Here is a 26,006-nt window from a genome sequence, read left to right as displayed (position 1 = left end):
TTGAGGGAGCCGGCAAGTCTCTGAAACAGGTGACAGATTTGAGTTGATGAGTGACATGGAAAATGTGTTGTGTCGTGGGTTGCTTTTGTTGCCTTAAAAAAATCTGTTTGGGTTTTGAATTGTCTGAAGTGCTGCTCAGAATAGGCAGGGAAATCATGTCATATGCAAAACAAACTCCAGAAGTGATTTAAATTGAATGATCGTTTCAGGACCGTGGCCAGAGAGTGTTACCACTACTTCCTACATTCCCAGGGACAAACAAGTCTATAAATGATAAGTACTCCTGGCAGCCTTGTGTTTGTGTCTGTAGAAGGAGGAAAGGAAAACTAGGACTTTATTTGGGTAGAGCAAAGATACACATGTATTCATATGTTCACCAATACATATTCTGTACCTCTTATGCACAACGCAGGGGGCATTGTATTTAATTTGCTATTGACAACTCCTTTGTTGATTTACTCTATTGCACATACGTAGTTGTGCGTCTTCACTATTCCATAGCTGTCCTCATGGATGATTTAAGAAGTGACGGACAGTCAAAAATTTTTTTTTAAAAAAATGACCGTCTTACACAATTTTACAGACAGCTAAATGCTGAGTTACAGTTTCAGTTACATGTCGGCATTGTCTCATAACAGTGTTTAAAGCATGAACCCTGCATGGGTCCAGTGCTCGATATAAACATATATCTATGTTACATGTTCTGTATTGCTGAGTCCAACACACCCATTCAAGACTGGACTCAGCATCCCAACTGCCCACTGAGACCAACCCAAGAAACGCTGCAGCATAGTGTGCTTCATTTTCAGGCATTTTGTTTTAGTTAACATGAGGTTGAAAAACAAAATCACTGAAGAGGGCTTGCTTCTTCTCAGGAAGGAACAGAGCACACAGTGCTGACAAAATTCATTAAATGGGTTTTACTTTTATCCCTTCCTAAAGGACATTGCCCTTGCACACGCCATCCTCACATAGCTTTCTGTGAGATCTTGAAAATCAAAGCTAAGTTTTCCCCCATGCCACGCTAGTGCCGGGCAGTTGACAGATGGATGCCTTTGAAATCTTTGCTCACCAAAGGTTTACTGAGGACTTTCTATGGCAGGTGTCATACCTGCCACTGTAAAGGAAAAAATAAAACACTGGCGTGATTTATACTCCAAGAGGGAGATGGACAAAATGGTAGGTGCAGTAGAGGATATTTATAGTTGACAATGACATATGCAAAAAAAAAATGTGACCAATATTTTCCTAATTTAACCTTTTCTACCTTGAGCTTATGTTTAAAAACAGGAACATACTTAATGAGCACTTGGCTTGATACATATTGTGTTGTTCCATATCCTCACTAAGTCATGCTTAAATCATTTCCAGCCTAAAAATATTATTCCTGTCATCAAAATGCAAAACATTCACTATGTTTTTACCACAGAGCTGGCTTTGGTTCATTGATGAATCCAGAACCTAGAAATTTATAAGAATACATCATGCAGAGATACACAAATAAAACATATGAGGTCTCATACTCTTAAGAAAAAATGAGTAATTTATTTATTGATATGCTTATCATTTATAACAAGTGTACAAAATTTGTAAACATTTAAAATTTTACAACTGAAAACACTGTCTGGCCAGGCGGTGGTGACGCATGCCTTTAATCCCAGCACTCCGGAGGCAGAGCCAGGCGGATCTCTGTGAGTTTGAGGCCAGCCTGGTCTATAGAGTGAGATCCAGGACAGGCACCAAAACTACACGTTGAAACCCTGTCTTGAAAAAAACAACAACAACCAAAAAACAAAAACCAAAAATCACTCTCTAGAATGAAAACCTCTCAGAAGTGTGAACCATAGGACTAGGTGTAATCCAAGCCAAAGATGAGAAGGAACTGGCCCGTCCACTACCAGCTCTTACATCTAAGGTGAAACAGTCACACACTGGAGGTTTGCTTTGGGCTGGATTTGGGATGGGGCTATACTATGTAGCCCGGGCTGGCTTCAAATTCCCAGTCCTCCTTCCTCTGCCTCCCAAGTGCTGGTGTTACAAATGTACACCACCACACCCTGAGCTCGAAATGTCACAAAAATAAAAGAGAAGCATACAAAGGAAGCAGGACCACACGCCTATTCACAGTCACACCGGAGAGGAACAATCCCTGGGGGAAAACGGGACAGTGGTCAGAGAGGACCCAGCTCCAAGGAAACATGTGTCCTTAGTGGAGACAGAGTTCTTTCAGGTCAGCGAATGTCTCCTGAACTGAAGTCAACCTTGGGAGTTTAGCATTACAGGCCAGTGCAGACCATATGCAACACTGAGATGTTCTTGCTGTAAGATGCACTGTATTATGCCAGTTAAAGGTAGAAGCTATTGTTAAGTAAACCAGAGTGCAGAATTGTCCCTCCTAGTTGATGATCATAGGTGGCAGACGTCTGCCCTCACTCCCGCTTCTAGGCGTTCACTGTAAGCATCTCCTGGCCTCCTTCCTTCACAGGCAGTGGCTGCAGCCTCAGCGGCATCCAGAGACTTCAGTGGGATAGGAGGGTTAGGGGAACTTCTGGAGAGTTCTTCCGAAGCTTCCAAGTTAAGCTCCAAGAGCGCCAAGGAGTGGAGGAACCGGAGGAAGAAGAGGAGGCAGAGGGAGCATTTGGAGGGAAACCACAGAACCGAGGGCGACAGGTTCCCCAAGTCGGAATCTGAAGACAGTGTCAAGCGGAGAAGCTTCCTGTTCTCCTTGGAGGGGAACCGGCTGACTGGCGACAAGAAGCTGTGCTCTCCCCACCAGGTACCGAGGTCTGAGAAGCAGTCTGCAAATCACTGCCTCTTTTGGTAGATCTTTACGGGGTTTCCTTTGAGTGACAGGGTGCTGGCCCCATCCAGTTATGTAAATTTATGTCATTGGTTGCCTTAAGAAAGGGATTTTGAAGTTAAGTCAGGTAAAACTTTAAGATAACTGTCTTTAAACATTTCACAATTTCGACAGCTTTTTTTTGATACAGCCTCTTTCTTGGATGTTTCACTGGGGTTATATTGGAAGCTTCTGTTTAGTTCTCTCATTTTAGCACTGATAAACCTGACTGCTTTATGAAGCCACAGCCTTGTTTACAGGAAGTTCTATTATAACATATATATGAATTCTGGAAAGGAATGTCTCTTGATTTGCCTGTTTTCTTTAGACTGAAAACTCTACTTAGAGGTCTCCACTATCATGGCATGATACACATGAGAAAAGAATTTCAATATAACCTCTCTTGAAGAGAGAACATTGAAGTCAGTTAATTAGGCCCTGAATTGAGGCCAACTATCCAGTTCACAGTATCTGTGTTAGCATCATTATTTTAGGTAAAAGACAGAAAAATAGTTTCTACTTTTCTAACTTAAACAGGGTCTGTTTAATAGAAACAGTAAATATTACTGAAAACTGGAATAAACATCATTGTGCTTTGAGGCCTAGTTTATCTCTTTGAACTTGGTATCTTATAAATTACAAACTCTTCAAATTATATTAAATTTACTCAAAAATTATACCCTAACGTCAATGCTAAACTATCAATTTAAAGCAAAAAAACAAAAAACAAAAGACAAAAAACTGTGAATCAACCAAAGAGTATGACATCCTTTAATAAAGGATTACTTTAATGAAATTAAGTGTGGCAATCATAAAATTTTAACAGAAATAGTGGTAACCACAAATTTGAGTTCAATATATACAGCATTTGGTTATTTTCTCATTTTGATTTTGTTTACTTTTAGACATGGTTTCACTATATAGCCCAGACTACCCTTGAACTCACAACTTTAGCTTTGAATTCACTGTCTTAAAGAGCAATGTAAGCATTATATAAGAAACCTAGGTAATTAAGGAAAAGTTAAAATTGATAACTTCTAATGAAAGAAACTAAAAAATGTTGAATGGTTTCAATTATTTATGAATGCACATGCATATTATTGATATTTGCATGACAATTACATGTCTTTTGAAAATGAGATTATTTCCCTTCTTGTCTAAAAATTTATCTATTAGTTCCTTCAAGCAGGAAGTATTTATTAAGCACTGTCTTGGTTTCTTTTCCAGTAGATGTTGTAAAATGCTCTAAGGAAAGTGATGTAAGTGAGAATGGGTTTATTATGGCTTATGGTTCCAGGTCAATAGTCCATCACTGCAAAGAAGTTAAATGGGTTGGAGCTTGAGAGAGCTGGTTCATGGCTCTATAGCCAATTTTCTCCTTCAATCTAGGACCTGAACCATGAATGATGCCACTCACACTTACTGTTGGTATTCTCACCTCAATTAACCCAATTAAGATAATCCTCTACACACATATTCAGAGGCCCATTTCCCAAGGTGATGGAGATTCTATTAATTTGAGAATTAGCACTAATCATCACAATTACCATTGATGTAACAGAAAGAGCTATAGATGCTGAAAATGCCTTAATGAACAATTAGATTCCATTCACTGATAGAACAGAACTTTATTCTGAAGGTTGACGCAGTAATCATGTTAGACATGTCATGTACTATGTTGGATGGTGATAAATACTGTAGGAAATAAAATGTTAATTGGAGGGTTTGAAGGTGACATCCTCAGATTTAGAGGGGTCACAGGAAGAAACTGTAGCATGGGACTTCCTTCCAGCTTCAATGGAAGGGAGGACACAAATCCTTTATGTGACAATATGCCCACAACCCTCACAGAGCAATGAGGCTTGGGTGGCTGGTGCTGAGGGAACCACAGAAAGGCAATGGCAGAAGGAAGGTAGCTGGTAGTTGACATTTTAACACTAAAAGCAAAAGCATTATGTGCTTTTGAACATTCATTTTTTATTTGTAGATAGATGGGTGAAAGATCATAGATGATGATGATGGGATAGATGAGTAGACAGCTAGATTGTGATAGGCCTCTTCAAGAGTAAAAGAAATACTGATGAGTGTTGAATCTGAAAATCCAACTCAAAAAGAAGACATCAATGCAGGACTCAAGCAGAACTGTGTCAGAAACTCTTTAGAGTGTTAGCTCTGTAGGCATCAAAGTGTTTTTTTTTTCTTATAGAAATGAGAATAAAGGCAGCAGAGACAGCAAGCATAAATGGACTGTGCATAATTTTTAAAACGACATTGCTCCTGAAAATGTCAAAGCAGAGGGACCATAAATTATGGGCACCCTGTCCTCCTCTGCTGATATAAATTTAAATGCTATTTTACATTTATTGCATTATTTATTTTATAGACATAATGCATAGTCATTGTACAACATTTAAAATTAGTTCAAGGTATATAATGGAAACTCCTCTCCCTCGGGATTTTGACCCTGGTGTTTGGACACACTGGGACCATTTATTTTTAAACTAAAGGCTTATGGCTATAACCAAATATAGTTGCAGATATATTTAAGCTGCAATGTGGCACAGATGAGTATTTCCAACAAATACTCATTCTTTATTGTCTACTAAAACACCTGTTAATTCCCTGCATCTTCTTTTTTGTTCTCAGCCCACATTGGGTTTAGACCCTATTGGCAGGGTTGTGTCACCAAGAATCAATACTTACACTTTCCCTTTTATTATTGAAAATTAAGAAAATGCCCACAGTTATCTTCTTAGAACAGAGGGAAACAAAATGAAACCAAACACCTGTAATTTATGTTCTGATAGGCATGAGGCAAGGCGAAATGGTCCTTTAGTTCAGCATAAAAGCTCTTTCTCTTGAGAATAGCTTGCCACAGCTGTGGGTATTCCCTTAACTCTGCCGCATCTTCAAGGGTGTTATTTTTGGTTTATTTTCTCTGAATACTATTTTTGTTATCTTCTTTTTTGGGCTCTGGTGCCTTGAAAGCTGTGCCCACACCCATTATTATACTTTCCAAAGAGTGAAAAGAAGTTTCAAATAAACTCAAAGATCTGGAACGCCTCTGAAAAATACCCTGACATAAAAGCATGCCAATGAAAAGCATGTTCAAATATGTTACAGACATAAAAACATGCCACATACTCTCAAGTAATGTAATATAAGCAGATTTTTTACTTTCCAGAGACAGTTTAAGAACACAGGTAGATTAAGATGATTACACTTAACCATCCTAGAAATTAATATAAGACATACTAGAATAAAATGTAAGTTTATACTTCTCTGAGTATAGAGATCCACCTGGGTTTGTAAAAAAATAATGGAACGTGGGTGAAAAATCCAAGTTACTGAATCACACCTACTATGTCTTCAGTGTGTGTGTGTGTGTGTGTGTGTGTGTGTGTGTGTGTGTGTGTGTGTGTGTGTGTGGCTGTAGAGAAACACCTGTGACTGGGTGTGGTTTATACGGATCTGTATTTTGACGTATTATCTGGAGGCTAGAGTGTGATAATGGCTTCATCCTGGTTTCTGAGAGAGCCTTGTGAGTGGAAGCGCAAATGGCTTGATACAGAAGAGATCAAAGGGGCCACACTATGTGATCACTAACTCAGAAAAGCATTAACTCATTCATGAAGGCTCCATCTCTGAACATTGCCCCACTACGGAATTATGTTTTCAAAAAATAAATATTTGGCACCAATGTTTAAAAGTACTGAGTCAGAATTCCAAATTTAATTTCCTGAAAATATATATTTTCAATATACAAAGTGATTCGTATGTGAAGTTTCAAAACACTCATTCTCCTATAGCCTATATTTATTATGTGTGTTGAGTGTGAGTTGATACATGTCAGCATTATTTATTAAAATGAAGGACACAGCTTCTGAGTTCTTAGAAGAGGAATCAGTCTAACCTATACCTGGCACTGGTTCCACACCCTTCTTTGAACTGAGTACTGCATAGACACAATACAGTCTAGGCACACCCTACATCTACTGGATCCTGTAGTGAATTTACACAAGAAAAGAAACATTTCAGAATGAAAAGTACCTTTACAGAAATTCCAAAGTACAAAGACAGTTGTCAGGAGAAATTCCTAAAAAGTAAAGCTAAAAATGGGATCCAAGAGAATCAGTCTTAGCTAATTAGGCAAAGAAATTTAAACAAAATGTGAATCTGTTTTTCTCGTGTTCTTTCCACTAAGATTATATTTGTTTTTATGTATGTTTTATATAAACATGGAGAAGAGGGAAGTGCAAATTAGTTGCTGCCAATGTGTGTTTAACATATTAACACATGCATGTATTAGTCTATTCTGTCTTGATTTGATTTGTTTTTGAGACAGAATCTTGCTATGTAACACAAATTGACCTAAAATTTTTCATCCTCCTGCTTCTGCTTCCCAAGAGCTAATACAATATTCATGTGCCTCCATCCTCCACACCTGGCTACATGGTGCATACATGTGCAGTGTGTGTGTGTGTGTGTGTGTGTGTGTGTGTGTGTGTGTGTGTGTATGTGTATGTGTACAATTACAGTGGTTATGAAGAGAGGTAAGTCATGGAATAAAAGTAAGAAAAGAAGTAAAAAAAATAACATTAATGATGGGGAGAGCAAACAATATTCCATTGCCTGACAAGGTGTATTTTTTAAATAACTTATTTAACTTTATTTTATGTGTGTATGAAGGTGTTAGGTCCCCTTGGAACTGGAGTTATAGACAGTTGTGAGCTGCCATGTGGGTGCTGGGAATTGAACCTGGGTTCTCTGGAAGAGCAGCTAGTGCTCTTAACCATTGTATTTTTCAAAAAACTATCACCAGGGTAAAATCAATCCTGAACTATTCAATGCAGTTTAAAATCCATTCAAAGTGTCAAAGAAGGATCTAAGGTACATCCCATTTTCTGCTACTAGAGAACAACATATCAGTTTATTTGTAAATGTATATGATAAACGTAGTTGCGGGCTGGGGACATAGCCTAACAGTATGTGCTTGCCTAGCCAATATTGAGCAAGGCAGAGGGTGCATTGCCCAGCACAAGAAAAAAATCAAGAAAGCCTATAATATCTTCATTTTTGTTTATGTAGCTGTCATTATGTAATTAACGTGATGTCCCAAGAATCATCTTCTTTGCTCCAGTCGTATGATATGCCTTGGTTCTTTGAGCTGGTATTAAATCTTTAGTAGGCAGAACACCATAGAGAGCATTAAAATCCTCTTATATTTGCTGTGACATATAGACCCTCAGATCAAGTGAATAACTGGTCACCCTGTTGGCAAATGTTAAAAAATGTGGATGGCAAGGGCTGAACATGACTCATGTGGATAGAGACAAATCTAGAGACCTTCCTGGTAGAATCCAGAAGAGGAAAATGCCACATGATATCTTTTTTAATACTGTAGTTATCAAGGTGATTCAATATAAGTACTTTTAGAATTTGGTATAAAGATTTAGAATCTGAACTAACAGTCTCACCTGAGTCAATTTTTTTTCCCCTTCAAGTTGCATGCCTTTGAGATCACAGCACTGAGAAGTGGAAGCTGCCTCCTACTTGTATCTCCCCACTTCACTCGATGTACTGTGATAGGACATTCCATCTCACAGTGCTAGAATGAAGCTTAGATGAAAATATTCATGAGTTTAGTCAGTTGTGAATCAGAAGTCTTAGAGTAGCATGCTTAATAATTAAATGTACACTGGCATTTGCGCTATGGTCTTCAACACAAAAAAAGGAAAGCTATGTGTTTCCTATGAATCCTATTACATGCATTTAAGAACAAGGTGACATCAGCCTAAAAGCAAAGTGGTTTCTGCAATCTTAAGATTTCTATTAAACAATTATGTCCCACCCTGCCCCTGTCCCCGATCTCTTCCTTCCTTGCTTTCTCCTCAGTCTCTCTTGAGTATCCGTGGCTCCCTGTTTTCCCCAAGACGCAATAGCAAAACAAGCATTTTCAGCTTCAGAGGTCGGGCGAAGGATGTGGGGTCTGAGAATGACTTTGCGGACGATGAGCACAGCACCTTTGAAGATAGCGAGAGCAGGAGAGACTCACTGTTTGTGCCACACAGACCGGGAGAGCGACGCAACAGTAACGTTAGTCAGGCCAGTATGTCATCCAGGATGATGCCAGGGCTTCCAGCAAATGGGAAGATGCACAGCACTGTGGATTGCAATGGTGTGGTTTCCTTGGTGGGTGGACCATCAGCTCTTACATCACCTACTGGACAACTTCCGCCAGAGGTGATAATACATAAACCAGCTACTACTGATACTTTACTTCAATTTGAAAAAAAAAATCTAGGCTTGGGCAGTTGAGCCTTTTCTGTGATCCTACTTCCCCCAAAGGAAGGTGCTTAAAAGTAGCACATGATTTAAGTAAATGAAAAAAACAAAACAAAAAAATTCACTTGACTTGGGTGGAACTATTAGCTTTTGTTTTTAGGTTAAAAATACTCAAAATTTAGAGTCTGAGATAAACACGAATCGGCAATTTCAATAGATTTACCACAAACACAAAATAATTAGCACTTTCACAATCATATCTTCATTTTCAATGTTTCCCTTAAATTATAGAATCATCCATCAGCTCATGTCCTGAAATGTTTGTATTCTCAAAATTAAATATTGTAATGATGGATGTATTGACAATGGACAATTTTAGACAACTGTTAATATTATAGTGCTATTTCAAAAATTATTCTTAAATAAAATTGTTGATTGTAGGATGGCATATGGCAATAAAGAAATCTCAGGAAAGCACACACATTTCATTGTACATCTGTGTTTGTGCATGGAAAAAAATGGCCCATAAATGTCAGTTTGTCAATATAGCCTAATAGAAAATAACTCAGCCTTGAGACTGTATAATAATATTTAGTTTTGTGGAAAGTTGACCTGATCTTTGTTGCTATAAGTTGAAAAATAATTTGCACTTGAATGAAAACTAATTACAGCATGCTTATAAAAAGTGTCCCCCCAAACTTTGTCATGTTAAAATGCTTGTGTAAAACAATTGCTTTATACAGTTGCATCCAGCCAGTGAACTCTTGTCAAAAGATCTGTGGTCTTTAAGAAAATGTATTATCGAATATAATAATCTATTCAATGTCTTATTATTATCTGAGATTGTTACCTCAAAAACTTGCATGAAGCATGATTTTGCAGAGAGGTGCTATATATTTTCATGTTATCCTTGGAGAAGGGTGGTTTGAGCCATCGGTATTTGGTTTGCAGGGCACCACCACTGAAGCGGAAGTCAGGAAGAGAAGGCTCAGTTCTTACCAGATTTCAATGGAAATGCTGGAGGACTCCTCTGGAAGACAGAGAGCCATGAGCATAGCCAGCATCCTGACCAACACCATGGAGGGTGAGATGCAGGCTTCGAAAGTCTGATTTACAGTGACTGTCTGCTCTAAACACCTCTTCTTTCTACAGATCCCTTAATGGCTTCCCGTGTCTAGAATTGTATTACAGATATACTTATGTGAAAGAATCCATCTTTTCTACTGGTTATAAAAATGAATATTGACCTATTTCTCTTTCCCTTGGATCCTTACCTTGCCTGTCCCAACTTGAAGTCATATCATTGAAGACTTATTCTAATGTTACATTACCCAGCAGAATAGATCCTTCTCCTTTCACCCTGGATATGTCAATGTTAGGGTTAGAGATAGATAGCAATAAGTTGGACAAATCCAAGCCTGTTTTTGTAGCTAGAGTTTTCCTGCTTTGCGCACAGTCAGGACAAATCTTTGTCACCTGCCAGTCCCACAGCTGCTCAGACCCAACCAAGTAAACACAGAGACTTATACTGCTTACAAACTGTATAGCCGTGGCAGGCTTCTTGCTAACTGTTCTTATATCTTAAATTAATCCATTTCTATAAATCTATACCTTGCCACTTGGCCTGTGGCTTACCGGAGTCTTCACATGCTGCTTGTCATGGCGGCGTCTGGCAGTGTCTCTCCACCTCAGCCTTCTGCTTCCCAGAATTCTCCTCTCTCATTGTCCCACCTATTTCCTGCCTGGCCACTGGCCAATCAGTGTTTTATTTGTTGACCAATCAGAGCAATTTGACATACAGATCATCCCAAGGCATGTTTTCCATTCAAACAAGGTTCCTAAAAGCATGCTTCCTCTGTCATCTGTATTTGCAATTATAAAATTCCCTTAAAGTACACTTTGACACAAACATTTGGTGATTTTATTAACTACTTAACATCCCCATAAAAGTTCTTTTAAAAGTTCTTTTTGATAGTGATATTATTGCATTTTTGTTCAATTATTACTTATTTTGAAGTAGAATATTAAATTCAAAGTACTTTTTTGTATTTAAAAAGAGAAAGCAGGTCAATATCAGTATGCTATTTACTAGAAATTTTATGGAAATATATAATAAGATTGTTTTCTATACAGTCTGTGAATCCTAGTAACATGAACTTGTATGGCCCAGAATAAGCATCAGTTTTACTATGTCATTTACTATGAACAATAATTAATTCTTACTGTTGTTTACTACTTTTCTTCTTTATTACCCACCAGAACTTGAAGAATCTAGACAGAAGTGTCCACCATGCTGGTATAGATTTGCCAATGTGTTTTTGATCTGGGACTGCTGCGATGCGTGGTTGAAAGTGAAGCATCTTGTGAATTTAATTGTGATGGATCCATTTGTTGATCTTGCCATAACAATTTGCATTGTATTAAATACCCTGTTTATGGCCATGGAGCACTATCCCATGACTGACCAGTTCAGCAGTGTGTTGACTGTGGGAAACCTGGTAAGTGCAGTAGGGGAGAGAGTCATGGAACAGAGAGAAATACCACCTGTGCTGCACCAAATTGAAAATTTTATCTTCTTTCTTCACAAGAAGAGACATTTACAGGACTCTTACAGCACACTTCAGATAGGAACTGAATTGCAACTTGTGTTGAGGCTGAATATGTAGGACAACAAGCATGGTGTCTTAGAGTGGTAAAGGCCTCTTTAGAGGCTTGCACATGGGAAAGGAAGGGCCAGAGGAAACACGAGATCCCCAAGGTGTGAACTTACAAGGTCTTTACAGAAACCATATACATTGAAAGGATGGCCAAAATATCCATTTCTATTTTTAAAAGGCCCAATTGTTTAATGAATCACTTAATAATAAATAGCTTCAGTGGTAATCATCCAATAGAAAAAAATGTTTGGTAAAATGCATTTGTAGGACTTTTATTATGTGAAGGTAACTAATCATAGGGAAGATTGTACTTAGATATAGTTTCAAACAAATAACCTTCCCTGTTTTTTAAGCCTTTAAAACTGACATTAGTTAACTTGTTCTTCCTAGAATATGTCTAGAATTTGGTTGTGACAACATTGACTCATCTATTTCAAGATGATTCATAGTATTCAAAATCATTCTGGCAACCTGTAACATATCTCTAACATCATCTTTAGGCCTGTGCCCCACAAGTAACTCAATACAGAGTTCATTGCCAATTATAAAGTGCTGATAAATATTTTTATATTTAATCATCAGTAGACAAATACCTGGCTACTTTGTGTTTCTGTGAAGGCTGCTGCGGCCTTGCAAGGCTCCCAGGATGGTCCTGACTGGGACAGTGAGGGGATAAAGAAAAGAGAAACAGACACACAGACACAGATTGCCTGGGAATGGGACAAGGAGGCAGGGTTATTACATACAGATAAACAAGGAGGCAGGGTTATTATATATAGCTGAATCAAGGAGGCAGATTTAGTAGATGTTTTCTGCACACACTATCAACATCCACGCATGGACCAGATGAAGGCTCTGTCATTCTTTTGAGCCTCATTTCCAGGAAGAGGGATTTGTCATTTTTCTCCATGGGTCTAAGGATAGGGTAGCTCATGTCAACAACACACATTCAATCAGGACCTCGTACACTCAGGGCTCCCTTTGCTTCCCACAGAAGGCTATGAGCTAAAACCATCCAAAGACTTAAAATATTTTTACCTATTTGATTTTGGTTAACTTCCTCTATGGAACATTCAGTAGTGGTCAAAATTTGGAAAACTGCACTGAAAGAGACTTGAGTTATTTAAAGATGATAGTTTTCACTGGACATCTTTTGCATCCATCTAAATGGAAATGGTTTTCAATCTGGTTCATTAAGAGCCAATACTTGGCGTCTGTATCAAGATGATATTATTTAGTACTGTTTTCAGTGCCTTTTGGAAGACCTACAAATCATGATCTTGAACACATCTTAGCGACATATACTATAGCAAACCCTGTGCAGCTCAGGATGCCCCAAGCCCATTTCAAGAAGGAAAACTAGAAGTACCAGTTCTATGTTCCGTCAGAGAACCTGAGTTCATATGTTTTGCTTCCCTCTGAGTCACTGACTACTCCATCATGGTCCACCTGCAGTGCACTTTGCAATATCACAACAAAGCCTCTATTCTAATACAGAATTGAATTAAAATGCATTTATGTTTTAGCCATCCTTTTCATTCAGTTGAGTTGAATCTGCCTTTGTTTCTGTGTACAGATATACATTTCCCCCTGAATCTATAAAATATGGACATGAATGATAATTGCGCCTTCTGTAACCTCTGTGCTACATGAGTTGTTTTTTATATAACAGTTTGCATTGAGACATACATTTGCTCTTATAATTGAATGCATCAAATTCAGTACTAATTAGTAACTATATTATAGAAAAGACAGGAAGAGGATGGTAATGAGTACCTTCTTCTTCCTCCAATGAATCCTTACTGCCTAATGTCCAGACATGTCTCCCCAAAGCTGTGTGGGATAAGTGACTCCTTTCTGTAGGTTCTTGGAAGTACTTTATAACCAGAGCATATAGATCTGTTTTGAGGAGTCAAAAATGGAAGTGGATGTGCTTGGCTTGTGAAGGCCTGAAGCTGATCACATGACTCTTTCTGATCAAGGCCACTAATCAGAGCTTTAAATTGTAGGGATATCCAATTGTGACCATCAAGTGTACTCTATGAAACAATCTTTCTTGCATTAAGGCAGACAGCTTATTATTCCTATCAGTTTTGCATTAGAAAACCCCCATCTGTAGGGATACAAATTCCTCAGTGAGTATTGCACCTTCAAAATAGCATGATCAGAAGTAGACATGGTAGCACACACTGAAAATCCTGTGTCAGCATGGTCTGCATAGTAAGATCCTGATTCAAAAGAAAAGAAAGATAGAGATGGGGAGAAGGGAAGAAGGAGGGGTATGAAAAGGAAAAGTCCTAAGATTATTGATAATTGGGAAGTGTGGAAGAGAACCCTTGAACCATATGAGTCTGTCTCATCAGTGAAAAGGCTATCTCATTGTAAGTGAAATACCTAATCCACAAAATATTAGGCTTTACCCTACCTGTCTAATTCTACTTCACTCCTGCTTTCTCTTCCCTGGAGTTTTCAGTTTGAGAGTTGAGTTTGCATATACAATTAATTAACACCTTCCCTTTACCATCTCAAGTGCATGTAAAGGATGGGGAGGGAGTTGCCTCCTCAAACAGAAAAGATGAAGGACCAAACCTTGTGAAGGGTAACGGTGCAACTCGGATGCAGGAACTGGTCTTGGATGCAGTTCAAATATTTTCTGCATCTCTCAGCTCTAGAGCAGCTCACAGGTATTACACCTCACATCATTTAATCAAGAAAAAGATACATTTCATTTGATTCCAGTTCAAAGTTTTCACAACAGAACTATGTTGGGCGTATTTCATAGACAGTCACGTCTGGTATATTCAGCTTGGGAAGGAGTCGGTGTGGCCATTTGAAAACATGGCAGTCCTGATTAGTCATACAGATGGAGAAATTAGTCCCACCAGAAAGAGGGAAAGGAATGCTTGGAAGACAATGGCATAAATATGCATATTAATACATCACCTCATCCTCTCTGTACCATTTGATTCAGGAGAATATCCACCTCTTTCTTTCACTTTGACACCTACAATGAGGTGATGATGCCTTTTCCCTGATTATCTTCTTGATAATGCCGATCACTCCATCCCTGACACTCTATATGATCTCTATTACTGGTTGTTGAACTCCTTACATCATTTATGATGTTTTTCAGTCAATATTTTTACATACCAGCAACTTGAGGGATGATACATTCTGCAGTATGAGCTTTATTCCATTCTGTGTGTCATACATAGATCATTGGCCAAGGCTTGCTTTAAGCACTGTGCGGGCACAGCTGAATGGCCACCTTTGCCAAGGGTTGCTGGAAGTGCTCTCAGCCCCACTTAAGTCTTGCACTATCTTTAACAGTCCCTTCCAGCCCCAGAGGCAGAGGCACTAGGATGTAACTTCTCCTTTATTTGCCATATCTACTTGATACGAAAATTGGTTATTTTTTTTCTTTCAGGTTATTTATCTATTACTCTTAGAAACTTTAAAATATTTCTAGTACTAATGTCTGTTGTTTCCTGTATAATCACCCTCAGCCACATCAGAAAAGCCTTGTTACAACATGCCACATGCACACATGCCACACAGTGGCCTATATATTTAAATATTTCTCTGTTCATTGTTTTCTTCATCTGCATCTAGAGCATTCTCACTTCTCAGTTCATATTCTTCCAAGTTCCACTCCCTCTCCGCCTCTCTTCTAACATGGCATTCAGCCCACATTAAGCAACTTTGCCTTAATCCCTAATAGACTTTCGTACACTCTAAGCTGTGGTTTTTCCATCTGTTGTGAGTTTTCAGTGGCAAACCCTGGATCCCATTTTGTTTTGTGTCGTCCGCTGTGTCTATGTTGGAGTTCCTCAAAATTAAAAAAAAAAAAAAATGACTGGTTGTTCCCACTCCCAAAGAAGCTGCCTCAGGAGGCAGGCTTTTGTAAAAATTGCACACACTTTAGAATCAACAGACAGCATGACCTGACTATAGCTCTCAATAGAGATGAATAATACAGTCTCTGGAAAAGTACAATGCTCTGAGCCTTGTTTTTTATTATTGAAGTGGGTGTAATGATACCTATCTCTGAGGTTGTTGGGCAGGTCAAATGAGGTAATGTGAAAGAATCTAGCATTGTGCCTAGCATCTAGCATGGACTCAATGAATGGCTTCCTTCCTCCTACACGGATGCCATTAACCTCTTGAGCCTGTCATTGAAGTATTGATGGAAAATATTTCTGCTCCTAGCCTTATGTTTTTCCCAGGATATTGGGAAGTTGGGGAAGCTGAACAAGTGAGGAACATTTGGGAAAACTTTCCGGAATATAGAGGGAAATGGACGTTTTATGGGCCTCCAATGTTGAAGCTGTTGCATATGTGAGCATAGGATGACACAACTTGGGTAATAGGTAACTCAAGGGGAAAAGCACAAGAGCTTCAAGTCTGGGTCTTAATACAAGAGGTCATTTGCCCTAAATTATACATCATAGATGACAGATGGTTATATTTTGTTGGGAGTTTATTAAAACTCACTCATTAAAATAAATGACAATTTCAACTTATTAGTCTATTGTTGCTCAAATAATTATGTAGTGACTTATATATAAACCCATAAAAGTGTAGGCTGAATTAAGAACAAAAGAATAGAAGCAGGTTTATGGGACTTCTGTTTTGACTTTGACCCAGGAGTCTGCTTTTTTTGCAGTCTGTTTCTACAGTACATGAACATTACATCACTTCCCTGATGATTTGATTGATTCAATTTGAGTATCTGGAAGACCTAAAAACCTCTGTTGAGTCTCTCCTCTGGTACTCCATATTTTCACAGGGGGTTGTTTTTTTTTTTTTTGTTTTTTCCCCAGTCACTTTAAAATTCAAGCTAGTATAGGTATTTTAGAAACCAGAGAGAGTCTACACATTATATTAGGTTAGAGAATCTCTTCCTTACCAACTTACCTGACTAAAACTACAGGAAAAATACAACAGCGTTAGCAGTGCTCTGGGGCCCTATGCTGGAAAAGATTGAGGGGAGATGCCCATAATTTGGAAATGAAAATGTTCATTCAACTATTCTTAAGGAGACTCTTCATGGTGGCATTGCATTTGGGGTGAACATTTGACTTTGGGATATCCATTTGCTAGCTGCAGGAAAGCTAGTCATCTCAGCAGACCTGAAAGGATTCATTTTGATTTTCTGTAAGAAGAGATATTGAGGATCATTTAGCTAAAGAGTTTCTAGCTTGTTTTAATGCATTTCTATCCTCAGGGGGCCTATTTTAAATAATATCTGCTTTTGAAAGTTTTACATGAATCAAATTTTCATGAGTTAGAACTGATTTTAAATTCACCAGGGAGCATTATTTGAAAAAAAAAAAATTCCCATGGTGGGCTATTGTATAAAATGAAAACATCATTTTTCAAAATACATTCCACATTGCTTACAATACATTTTACTTCTACGTAAGTGAACACATGACTAACAGCAGTTAAGGTATGTTTTTGAAATTGATATTTCCTTTTAAAATATTTGTACAATTAAAAAAATGAGATATTAGCTATCTTTATGCTTTTATAAGAGTGGGTGGGTCTGGATTCTTTTTAAAATGTATGATAGTTTAAGATACTAAATGATTCTAGTAAATTTATTTTGACAGAGATTCTCCAAGATAAAGATAAATTTGGATTACCAGCATAAAATAGAGCTTTTACCTATACAGAATTAGGATAACTATTTTAAAAGATTTGGGCAAGAATAATTTCATAGTCCTTCATGCATTTATGTTCTTATTTCCTGTGGCTTCAAGTTTGAAATCAATATTTAATGTGTTCTGTTTTATTTGTTTCTATCATCAAATACACATTCCTTCTAGCCACTCATCATACTACTCTTAATTATTGATGTGTAATACTGAGGATATTCTCCTGCTTGTCCTAATTAAATCTATTAATCCATTAACTTTAATTCTGAGGCAGACAGCCAGAGACCATTATTACAAAACATTTGTGGCAGACACTCTTTAGTTTCAAGAGTGTTTATAAAATGCAGAAACAAAATGCTACCCCTTCAAGAAAACTACAAAATTGAGAAGTAAAATGTATGTGTTTATCAGTTTTAAGTAATTTTCAGTAACTTCCAATAATCTGTGGATTTATTTCCAATAATGTGGTTTGCAACCTTTTTTTGTAACATTGTAAAAAGTAAATGTGCTGCTTTGTAGAAGCATAATGGGCCACAATGACAATAATGCCACAGCTATTATCCAGAATGAGATTGAAATGTGCACAGTGAAAGGTCTTAAAGTTTGTTTTCCCTAAAAATCCAGCTGATTCATTAAATATGATAAATGTATTTAGCACCATGCTAGCATGTGGGAAAAAATGCTAAGCCAGTATTGACTTGTTTAATATAAAAGTCATATGTTTGTCTTGTTACAGTTAAATGCTCTTTGTGGTTTCTTGCAGCATGCATGCTCAGCACTGATGAAGTGCTGCTCTCTGTTTCCCTCCAGGTATTCACTGGGATCTTCACAGCCGAAATGGTCCTAAAAATCATTGCCATGGATCCCTATTACTATTTCCAAGAGGGCTGGAATATTTTTGATGGCATTATTGTTAGCCTGAGTTTAATGGAGCTTGGCCTGGCAAATGTGGAGGGGCTGTCTGTGCTTCGTTCCTTCAGACTGGTACCTCCTTGCTTTTCATTCCCTGTCTCTCATTAGCATAGCACTTAGTTTTAAATGTATGCTTATATAATGAATGTAGTTTGAAAATAGCATTTTTAATTACACTAAGTCGATATCCTCAGAAAATGTACAACCATGACCTTTGAAGATAAGTACAATTTATTTTCTAAGAATAATAAACGCAACTGAAAGATTCCACAATTCAATATGTAGGAGACATATATGTTACAAACACATATGTTCTTTCTAAATTGATTTTATATCCTGAAATGGTTTTCACTTTATATCTGTAAGGTGAAGAAAGAAAACAGAAAAAGAAGGAAAGAAAGACAAGTAAAATGTTAAGCCCCAGTTAATGCCGGGTTTTTAATCAGGCCCACTCTTATTAGAGGAACGACTCTAAAGCATGTAGAAAGCCAGGAATAGTGGTGCTGTCTCTAAGCCCAGCACTTGGGAGGTGGAGGTGGAAGGACGAGTTCAGAGTTACCCTCAACTATACTTAAGTTTGAGGCCAGCCTGGGCTACATGAGACTATCTCCAAAACCAAGACAAACAAAACAAATTCAAAACATACAAGAATGTTTGATGTGTTTGGTATTTTAAACAATGATATCATAAATCATTTTGATTTATAGCAAAAATATTTACTAGGGTACTTATGTTTTTGTTAGAAATTAATATATACACATTTCAAATTGAACACAGCTTTTAAAAGTCATATGAGCTTATTTCACATCTATTTTAAAATAAAGAAAATGTAATTCATACTTTCACATCCTTTTCGATTTCTAGAGTGGAATCTGAGGTGATAGTTGATTCATTAGCAGTGTCTGTAATTAAAGTAGTAATATTTTTCATGGGTATATCTTTCAATAAATCTGAAATGAAAATTATAATGAAAAAATTGCACTTAAATGATATGACTTGATTTATAATTCTAATATTATTAATACTTTTGGTTTTTGATCTGTGTTATGATCAACTCATAAAATAATAGCCTGGCTTCCACATGTACAAAATTTCATTTTATTTGATTACAGCTGCGAGTCTTCAAGTTGGCAAAATCCTGGCCCACACTGAATATGCTCATTAAGATCATCGGTAACTCGGTGGGCGCGCTGGGCAACCTGACCTTGGTGTTGGCCATCATTGTCTTCATTTTTGCCGTGGTTGGCATGCAGCTGTTTGGAAAGAGCTACAAGGAGTGTGTCTGCAAGATCAACGAGGATTGCACGCTGCCACGTTGGCACATGCATGACTTCTTCCACTCCTTCCTGATCGTGTTCCGTGTGCTGTGTGGAGAGTGGATAGAGACCATGTGGGACTGCATGGAGGTCGCCGGCCAGACCATGTGCCTTATTGTGTTCATGTTGGTCATGGTGATTGGGAACCTCGTGGTACGTATGTACTGCAGATGTTCATAAATCAGAATGAGTTTGGGCTGTAGGTAATACGGTGACTTCAGCAGTAAATGTATCTCTAATTTGACTGCCAGCAGCTAAGAATCCAATCCCCCTACAAGCAGCCATTGAAGGACCATCTTAAAGTTCTCTGGGACTGGAGCCTCTGTCTGTGACAGTAGAATAAAACTGATGGGCTGTGGAGGGTATGAAGACGGGAGGTGCATTTCATGCATGGTTGAGGGTTGTTAATAATAAATTAGAGAGCCCTAGATTCTCAACAAACTATCTTTACTTTTTTTCTTGTCAAAAAATGTGTTTTCTTTCCAAGACTAGCTGTATGATGTATAGATAAAAAACAACCCAGGGATCCTGCTTTGCATTATCTATCCTCTTGCCATATGAAGGAACCCAGTAATTACATTTTAAACTAAAAATATCCCTGTACATAAATCTCCTTTTATATCAGACATCCCGTGTTATCCACAGATCACCAGGTATCCTCAGCTGTGAGTCACACAGACTCTGTAAAATGGAGGAGAGAAAGGATTTCCATTATATGAGTCTGGCTAAGCCTTAGACTATTTTAGGGTTTTCTCCACCATCTACACTATTTGAACACCTAACTTTTAAAGTATACTTGATGAGAAATAGGTTGACCCTTATGTAAATTGCTGTGTCAGCTATTACAGTTTGCAGCCGCTGAACTAAAGAAATCTGTTTATGCTACATATTGCTTTTGTACAAATCGGCACATTGTTAAATAAACGTATTGTATGAACACGTGAAAGTAGACATTCCATAGACAAACTGGTAAAAGGAAATAATGAAAAATGAAAATTATCTTTTTTCTTGTGACAAGAGCTGCTGTAGGTGGGATTTTTGTCTTTTCCCTGGCGAGGCTGGGTAGATGTGATTTAAATCTTTGCTTTTTCCTGCTATTCTCAGCGGAGAAGGGTGTCCACGCTACCATTCTCCTGTCAGTTACCACAGGTAGAAATTATCATGCCCTTCAAACGGTGTGTGACTTTAATGCGGAGCCGGATGTGCACAAAGCATTCAAAGGAATTTGCTAACCACACCGTAGCAAAGATCTGAGCTCCCTGTCCACTCACCATTCTTCAGCGCGATTCAGTATTAACGTGGAACTTTTCCTCTTTTTTCGTTTAGGTTCTGAACCTCTTTCTGGCCTTACTGCTGAGTTCCTTTAGCTCAGACAACCTTGCTGCTACTGACGATGACAATGAAATGAACAACCTCCAGATCGCAGTGGGAAGGATGCAAAAGGGAATCGATTATGTGAAAAATAAGATCCGGGAGTGCTTCCGAAAAGCCTTTTTTAGAAAGCCAAAAGTTATAGAAATCCACGAAGGCAACAAAATAGACAGCTGCATGTCCAATAACACGGGCATTGAAATAAGCAAAGAGCTTAATTATCTTAAAGATGGCAATGGAACCACCAGTGGTGTGGGTACTGGAAGCAGTGTGGAAAAATATGTAATCGATGAAAATGACTACATGTCGTTCATAAACAACCCCAGCCTCACTGTGACTGTGCCGATCGCTGTGGGAGAGTCTGACTTTGAAAATTTAAATACTGAAGAGTTCAGCAGTGAGTCAGAACTAGAAGAAAGCAAAGAGGTAAGTGTACTTTTCAGTTCAGGCTGCAGTGTGTGTGTGTGTGTGTGTGTGTGTGTGTGTGTGTGTGTGTGTGTGTGTATCCATGCAGTATGGTTTCTCCAAATTGTTTTTAGGTGCTTAATCAAAAGGTATTAAAGGGCTGGGTGTGTAGAATGCTTAACAAGCTTGAGATCCTGTAGTACACAACACCACGTGCAAAAACAATGGGATATTCTATGGTAATGTTGGAACATCATGAGAAATTGGTAAATGTGTTTAGTTATAGCTTTCCACAGGGGGAAAAAATCACTATTTGAGCATTTAAAAGGTTCATTTTCTTGATGGCTTGAAAGCCTGATTTAAAATGTAACCCTAAAAAAAGATACTACTTAACACATTTTGCCCTTCATTAGTTATTCTTTTTAGAAAAATCAATGAACTGTATTTTAATGGTGGTTGTGCCATCATTGTGAAAATGTCATGTGGTCTTTACTCACCTTTGAGTGTTTCATTCACCACAATGGAGTTCATTATCTATGAGAGTACTTTATTTACAAGGAAGGTATGAGCAGAGCCGATGGTTTCCCCGTTGAAGATGAGCAAACCTATGGCATGCTCTGTGTTGACATGATAGTCCTGAGGATTCACAGGTGAGGTTGCAGTGGAACTACAGAGGGAAGATTTACTCTCATGTTAGTAGTTGTTAGAATGAAAAAAGGAAATCTTTCTTATGCTTTATGATTTGAACTCTAATGACAATAGCTTAGTTAGTGGCATTAGTTCAATTAAAATGTTTCACTGTTGTTTATTTACGGCCTTTGGACTCAACAGCTGGAAGTTAATCAGCACAGATGGAGTTATAAAAGATATGCTTTAGCTTGAGGGCATAATAGCCACACCACAGGAATCAGACCAATGAGGTTTGATTGTGTGATTTCTCTTGGAACTTTTGAAAACCAAGGATACCAAGATAATTTGGTCTAAAATCTTTATAGGAAGTTTATAGCATTCCAACTCTTAGTGTCCCCATTTTTATCCTATTTTAGAATATTTCTTAAAAACTTAGAAATACGAACAAAATGAGGTAGCAATGTTCATTTTCAGAGTTGCACTCAGAGTATGTGTAGCAATCTAATTTACATTGCTCATCCTGGTAAACTACGAATCAATTCTAGCTTTATTTTCCCTTACATGGCATAGATTGATTTAAGAAAAAACACCAAATATCTAGCAGGTATTCATTGACCACTTTGTCCAATTTGGTCAAAGACAAGCTCTATCACACAGTTCCCAACAAACTCACAAAGTCATTAAAACTCTATTTTGAAGTTTGATCTTACAGGACTGTGATAAATTCTTAGATATTTTAGAATGGGAAGGGCTGTTAAATGAGAGAAGATTGAAATAGGCCTCCTATTTGGGTCACATCATAAAAAGTAACAAGATAATACTCTACAAAGGAAGAGCCAGGACTGATAATGAGCTCCTACTACCAAGGTAGGTAGAGAGTAGGGAACAGTGGAAGGGTGTGGTGGTGTGTCTGGAAGCTTCAGATGCAGAACTTCAAAGGAAGTCAGAGGTTGGAATTGGCTGCATGGTCAGGAGGAGTATTATGAAACAGAGAAGCAATTAGAAAGGGTTATCTCAGGAACATTTGATATTAAAGTGTAAAGCAGGTCAGACTAAGAGACAATGGAGATTATCTTATGCACTGTTATCACAGTGAGATGATGAAATTCTGGGCTAAAATAATAGGGAACCAAGAGTAACTGGCGATTTGACAGACCTAAGGAATCTGAGGAATCTGAAAAGTGGCAATTATACTGTCTGAAATGGTCTTTTGAGAAAGGTTAGCAGGTTTGTGTGGAAAGAGTTCAATTAGGGATTTCAGTTTTGTACTTCACACTCATGGAGTCTGCATACTGGTGTTCAGTCAATATCTGATCAAAAACATCAGAGAAAAATGTGTCTACTAAATAGATACGTAATATTTGGCCATTCTTCCCTGAGCGAATACAGTAGAATCATTATTTATATTGTATTTTGTACTACAGATAATCTAGATATGAGAGCACTGCATGTTCTTCAAATGCTAAGCCAGTTTAAATGCAGGATGTGTACATACCATTGGTTGGGATTTTTGTAGTTCTGGAACTGATCCCCTGTGGATCAAGGGATAGTTGGGTTGAAGGTAACAGTGTGGGTCAGGGTGAGAGGTCAGAGCGAAAAGTAAATGCATCAGATAAGGAAAGACTTTAAATTATTATTTGATTCCCTGAAAATAGAAGAGGCCAAAGAAATAATTACAAGCCCCAAATAGAATAAAGCTAAGAATACAATTGCCTGACTAGCCTAAGGTCAAGAAAAGACAGCTTCTTTTGCATTAATAGCATAGACCGATGACAGTGGGGTTATGAAGAATAAATATCTCCATTTGCTTCTGCTAAAAAGCTGGTTTCAATATATTTCAGAACCTCCATAAGATACACAGACATTTCTTTTTTAATGGCTTAAACATCATAAACTTGGAATATTAAGACATAATTCTTCATCATCAATTCCTGGAAAACATTTGTTTCCTAAACAAGAATTTATTATTGGATAATTTTTAAAATTCTATACTCTTTCAACCTAATTTTGAATGCATGAAATCTAATTACAGAAGTTAATGAAATTGTTTTAATCTATAAATGTTAGTGGGAAATCATCAAAGTAAACATAAGCTTACATATATGTTTTTGTGCTTGGTTAAATTTTGAAATGACCCTACAAAGTGATATTAAATACTGCTTGCACTGTGGGGAAGATGAGATGGCGTAGAGATTAAGAGCACTCGGGTCGTTTCCCAGCACCCATGTGACAGGCCGCGCCTGTCTGGAACTCCAGTTCCAGGGGATCTGACAATCTCCAGTACTCCAAAGGCACTGCATATACATGGTACCCATCCATAAATGCAGGAGAACCACTCACATACAGACCACAAATTAAAGAAAATATACTGTTGTGACGATGGGTGGGTAGGGAGGTGAGGGAGGATCTGGAAGGAATTGGGGGAGGGGAAGGAGTAGGCTCAAAATTCATTGTTCTAAATTCTCAACGAATAAGTAAAAATGTTATTATATGTGTTACTTGAACTCAAGTTCTGTTCAACAAACAATAAATTTTATGCTAATTTAGCAATAAATTTTATGTGGATGAAACATTTAAATTAATAACCCCAAAACTTACCCAAAAGCAATAGGAAAATTCTCATATATGCTAACACACAACACATGAGGTAGAACTTTAAAAATAAAACAAAAATTGGTATATTCTAACATTGCAGGACAGATTTAGATAAATTTCACCTAAGTATATCTTTGATCTACATCACACATGAACACACCCACACACACCCTGAACACACACACACACACACACACACACGAGAGAGAGAGAGAGAGAGAGAGAGAGAGAGAGAGAGAGAGAGAGAGAGAGAGAGAGAGATTTTGACTTGTTTTTGCTAGTTTCTTGACCACACCAGAAGTAAAACATTTAGTTACACCTTGGAGAGAATATAATATCCTTTGGCTTTGCTCACAGACTAAGCAATCATTACGCTGAACACAACAGAGTTTTATTACATTTATCCTTAAAAAATAAATTATTTCACAATTGCATGCATTTCCTTCTTTTACATCAGGTAGTAAACCAGTCAGCTTAGATGGTTTGAAAACCCTTGCTACTCAAGTATTTCCACTCATTTCTGTAATAAAATATGACTGGGAACTTCAGCCAGAGATAAATAATCTTGAAAAGGTTCAAAGATATAGGTGTAAACTCTAGTCTTTTATTTATTACTGAATGTGTACTTCATAAATGTGTTCATTATGTGTGTATGTACATGCCACTTAGGTAAACAGGCTGGAATAGAAACAAATCCAAGGCTTTGCATGAAAAAATGAAGGCATGGATTTCAAAATACTTATTTTTTTATCTTAAGGAAACTCTTAATTCTACAAATAGTGTGGCAATCTCTAATGTACAGTCTTGGGTTTTTTTATGGTTTTAATGTTCTCATAATCATGATCTAATTTAGTGCTTAAAAGATTACTGGCTTATCTTCCCAAAGGAAAGATTTAGAATAAATGCTCTTAATGATCATATTCTCAGCTGAATTCCAAATTCAGTCTAGCAATATCTTATTGTGACCTTCACTTCTGACCATTCTTACTTCTCACAGGCGTGAGACCAAGCTGGAGCCGTCAAGAATGCCGCTCTGGTGTTTTTTAAGCATCCAGAGGCTCAAGCCACCACTTTTACCCAGGTTACCAAAGCAAGTTGTGCTCATTCGGTCACTTCCTAAACGAATTTTGACTGGCCTGCATGCTCCACAGCTCCATTCCTTCCCCTGCCGTGGCAAGGAAGTGTGAGGCTGGCCCAGCTGCTCTCTGCTGAAGCGTGTGACACATCACAGCATGGTCAGGCGAGACGGGCAGTCCCAACGTCATAGTCAAGTCTGCCAATGGGCTTTCCACTTTAGTCTTTTAGAATTTAAAAGGCAATGATTGCATGCCCGATA

General features: G+C 37.8%; 1 protein-coding gene across 11 annotated transcripts in view; it reads left to right on the top strand.

Annotated features, from left to right (window-relative positions):
- Positions 1-26,006, top strand: part of Scn3a (sodium voltage-gated channel alpha subunit 3) — a 109,827-nt gene that overhangs the window by 47,104 nt on the left and 36,717 nt on the right. For 5 of the 11 annotated variants that reach the window (XM_028891005.2, XM_028891792.2, XM_037204839.1 and 2 more), the window contains 7 exons: positions 2,486-2,776; positions 8,735-9,082; positions 10,076-10,208; positions 11,384-11,622; positions 18,252-18,425; positions 19,466-19,822; positions 20,996-21,466. In XM_028891005.2, the coding sequence (XP_028746838.1) occupies positions 2,486-2,776; positions 8,735-9,082; positions 10,076-10,208; positions 11,384-11,622; positions 18,252-18,425; positions 19,466-19,822; positions 20,996-21,466 (2,013 nt within the window). Of the gene's footprint in view, positions 1-2,485; positions 2,777-8,723; positions 9,083-10,075; positions 10,209-11,383; positions 11,623-18,251; positions 18,426-19,465; positions 19,823-20,995; positions 21,467-26,006 lie in introns of those variants that run through there. The other 6 variants (XM_028894685.2, XM_028853558.2, XM_028893288.2 and 3 more) reach the window with 4 other exon arrangements.

Source organism: Peromyscus leucopus, chromosome 4 (assembly GCF_004664715.2).
Source record: "Peromyscus leucopus breed LL Stock chromosome 4, UCI_PerLeu_2.1, whole genome shotgun sequence".
Taxonomy (NCBI): Eukaryota; Metazoa; Chordata; class Mammalia; order Rodentia; family Cricetidae; genus Peromyscus; species Peromyscus leucopus.
This window is presented reverse-complemented; position numbering and strand designations above follow the sequence as displayed.